General features: G+C 29.7%; 1 protein-coding gene across 1 annotated transcript in view; it reads right to left on the bottom strand.

Moving 5' to 3' along the window:
- The window catches only part of LOC108749085 (fibroblast growth factor 1-like), a 7739-nt gene extending 6741 nt beyond the window's left edge, over nt 1-998 (bottom strand). Inside the window, exon 1 of the mRNA XM_018487601.1 lies at nt 853-998. Within this exon, the coding sequence (XP_018343103.1) occupies nt 853-968 (116 nt within the window). The 5' untranslated portion in view covers nt 969-998. The remainder of the gene's footprint in view (nt 1-852) is intronic.
- Nucleotides 999-2062: the final 1064 nt, after the last annotated feature.

Here is a 2062-nt window from a genome sequence, read left to right as displayed (position 1 = left end):
TTTAAATATTACAATTATTATTTATGTCTTCTAGCTGCCAGGAAAATATCCAGATAACTCTGAGATCTTTCCTAAAACAGCATTATTATTCTTATATTTTATAGAGAAAGACGGTAAGATAAAATCTATTCACAAATGTTAAAAACACTCACACGTGCAAAACACTTCATTTGGGATAGAAATATGCACTATAATGTTCGACATTTAACGGTAGTCTCGATTTACTGTCAGCAGCCGTGATGGCTATCGAGAGTAGATATAATTGTGCATCAGGATGCATTTATGCACTTACCAATCTGATATTAAGCTAATTCAATAAAAACAGAGGCACGTCGCGCGAGTCAAGCACAATTAAATTTATAAGGCTATCATCCAGGCCTAACTTAAATTCTTCTTTGATATACCATATAATTAACAGCAGCATATATGTATACATTAATTATATACTTACAGCTGCCGTACGTTACATAGTATTTATGTTTATAAGAAGCACTAATGATAATATCTGAATTTGAATACATTACATTACATTATATTTTCACACGAATATACATACATACATACATACATATATATATGCGCGCGCGCACGCACACACACACACACACACACACACACACACACACACCGCGCCAATTTTTTCGCGAAATAAGGAACGAAAAAAAATAATTAAAATTAAAATCAAAGAATAATCGATGACTACTAAATTTTGTTCGTATAATAAAAGAAATAAAAAATATTTTTTTCTTTGATGACATGACACTTATTTAGGACTCGATGAGGAGTAAAGCTCATAATTTTCACAGGAGGATCTATCAAGCTTCAGTTTGATCGTGCAAAGCGTCCACCTACCTGGTGGCTCTACGTTTATCACGCAACTGAGCTCGGTTCTTCCGCGGCTCGTCAAATAATAGCAGACATGACGCCGACCTACTAACATCAGTCACCGTTGTCGGCGATCTACGCATGGATTCCTGAAGCGAATTAAAAACGGAATACGCGCCTCCATGCTTTTCGCATGCATGATTTTTTTTAAGATTTTCTTTATGGAATTATTATTAGATGTTCTTGAAGAGGTCAGCTATTTTGATAATATTCCTTCTCGAGAAACTTTTGATCTTTTAAATAGCAGTGAATTCCACATTAGCGCAATCTAATCTTGAATAGAATTATTGTTAAATTAGTCTATATTTTCTGATAATTTATGTTATTTTTGTTATTTAGAAACTTCTTTAATAATCAACAAATTAATTTATAAAATAAAAATAGACAATAAGTATATTGGCTTATTAATTTATTTAAAATATTTTTAATATATAATTTTTATATATATATATTTTCTCCTTCTCTCTCATATACATATTATGTATTATATGTATATATATGTATATATTGTATATCATCTACATACATATATGTATTGTATACACAAGGTGTTCTATTTTATTTCTCTAATAGCATACTTTATTCTAGATACATCCTGGGGCTGTCCTTAGGATGTTCAAAGGACATCCGGCGGCCCTCAGATCGTCCTGTGGAGGTTTGTGTGCTGTTAGAGTTTAAACACTATCAATTTTCTCCGAAATTATTGATATACTAAAAAATGTTTCAGTGAAACGGTTTTGAGAGAGACGTATTTTGATTACGTTGTTTTTTTTCTGATGGAGGTGCCAGATGAAGGTGCCAAGAAGATATAAGATCACTTCTTTTTTTAATCATATAATTTTTTCGTATAATATGTGATTTTTCTAATTATTCTACATATAAAAGTATTAAAAGATAGATTTCAAAAAAATTAATCATTTCCAAGATATAATATATATTTGATATTATTATTATAATACTTTAGTCTAGCAAATTTTAACATTAAAATATCTAGTAAACTATTAATTCTTTAATATCTCTACTTTTTTTTGTCTGTAATGGTAACATTATAACATCGTTACATTTCTACAATAACGGTAACAAATTCAGCCGTTACTTATTATTTTATCTTTAATTCCTTATTATCTTCATAATAACTTGATATATTCAATAGATCGCATTATTTTTAATTGACTAG

Source organism: Trachymyrmex septentrionalis, unplaced genomic scaffold, assembly GCF_001594115.1.
Source record: "Trachymyrmex septentrionalis isolate Tsep2-gDNA-1 unplaced genomic scaffold, Tsep1.0 scaffold263, whole genome shotgun sequence".
Classification (NCBI taxonomy): domain Eukaryota; kingdom Metazoa; phylum Arthropoda; class Insecta; order Hymenoptera; family Formicidae; genus Trachymyrmex; species Trachymyrmex septentrionalis.
Note: the sequence above shows the minus strand (reverse complement) of the source record. Positions and strands in the feature narration are given on the sequence as shown.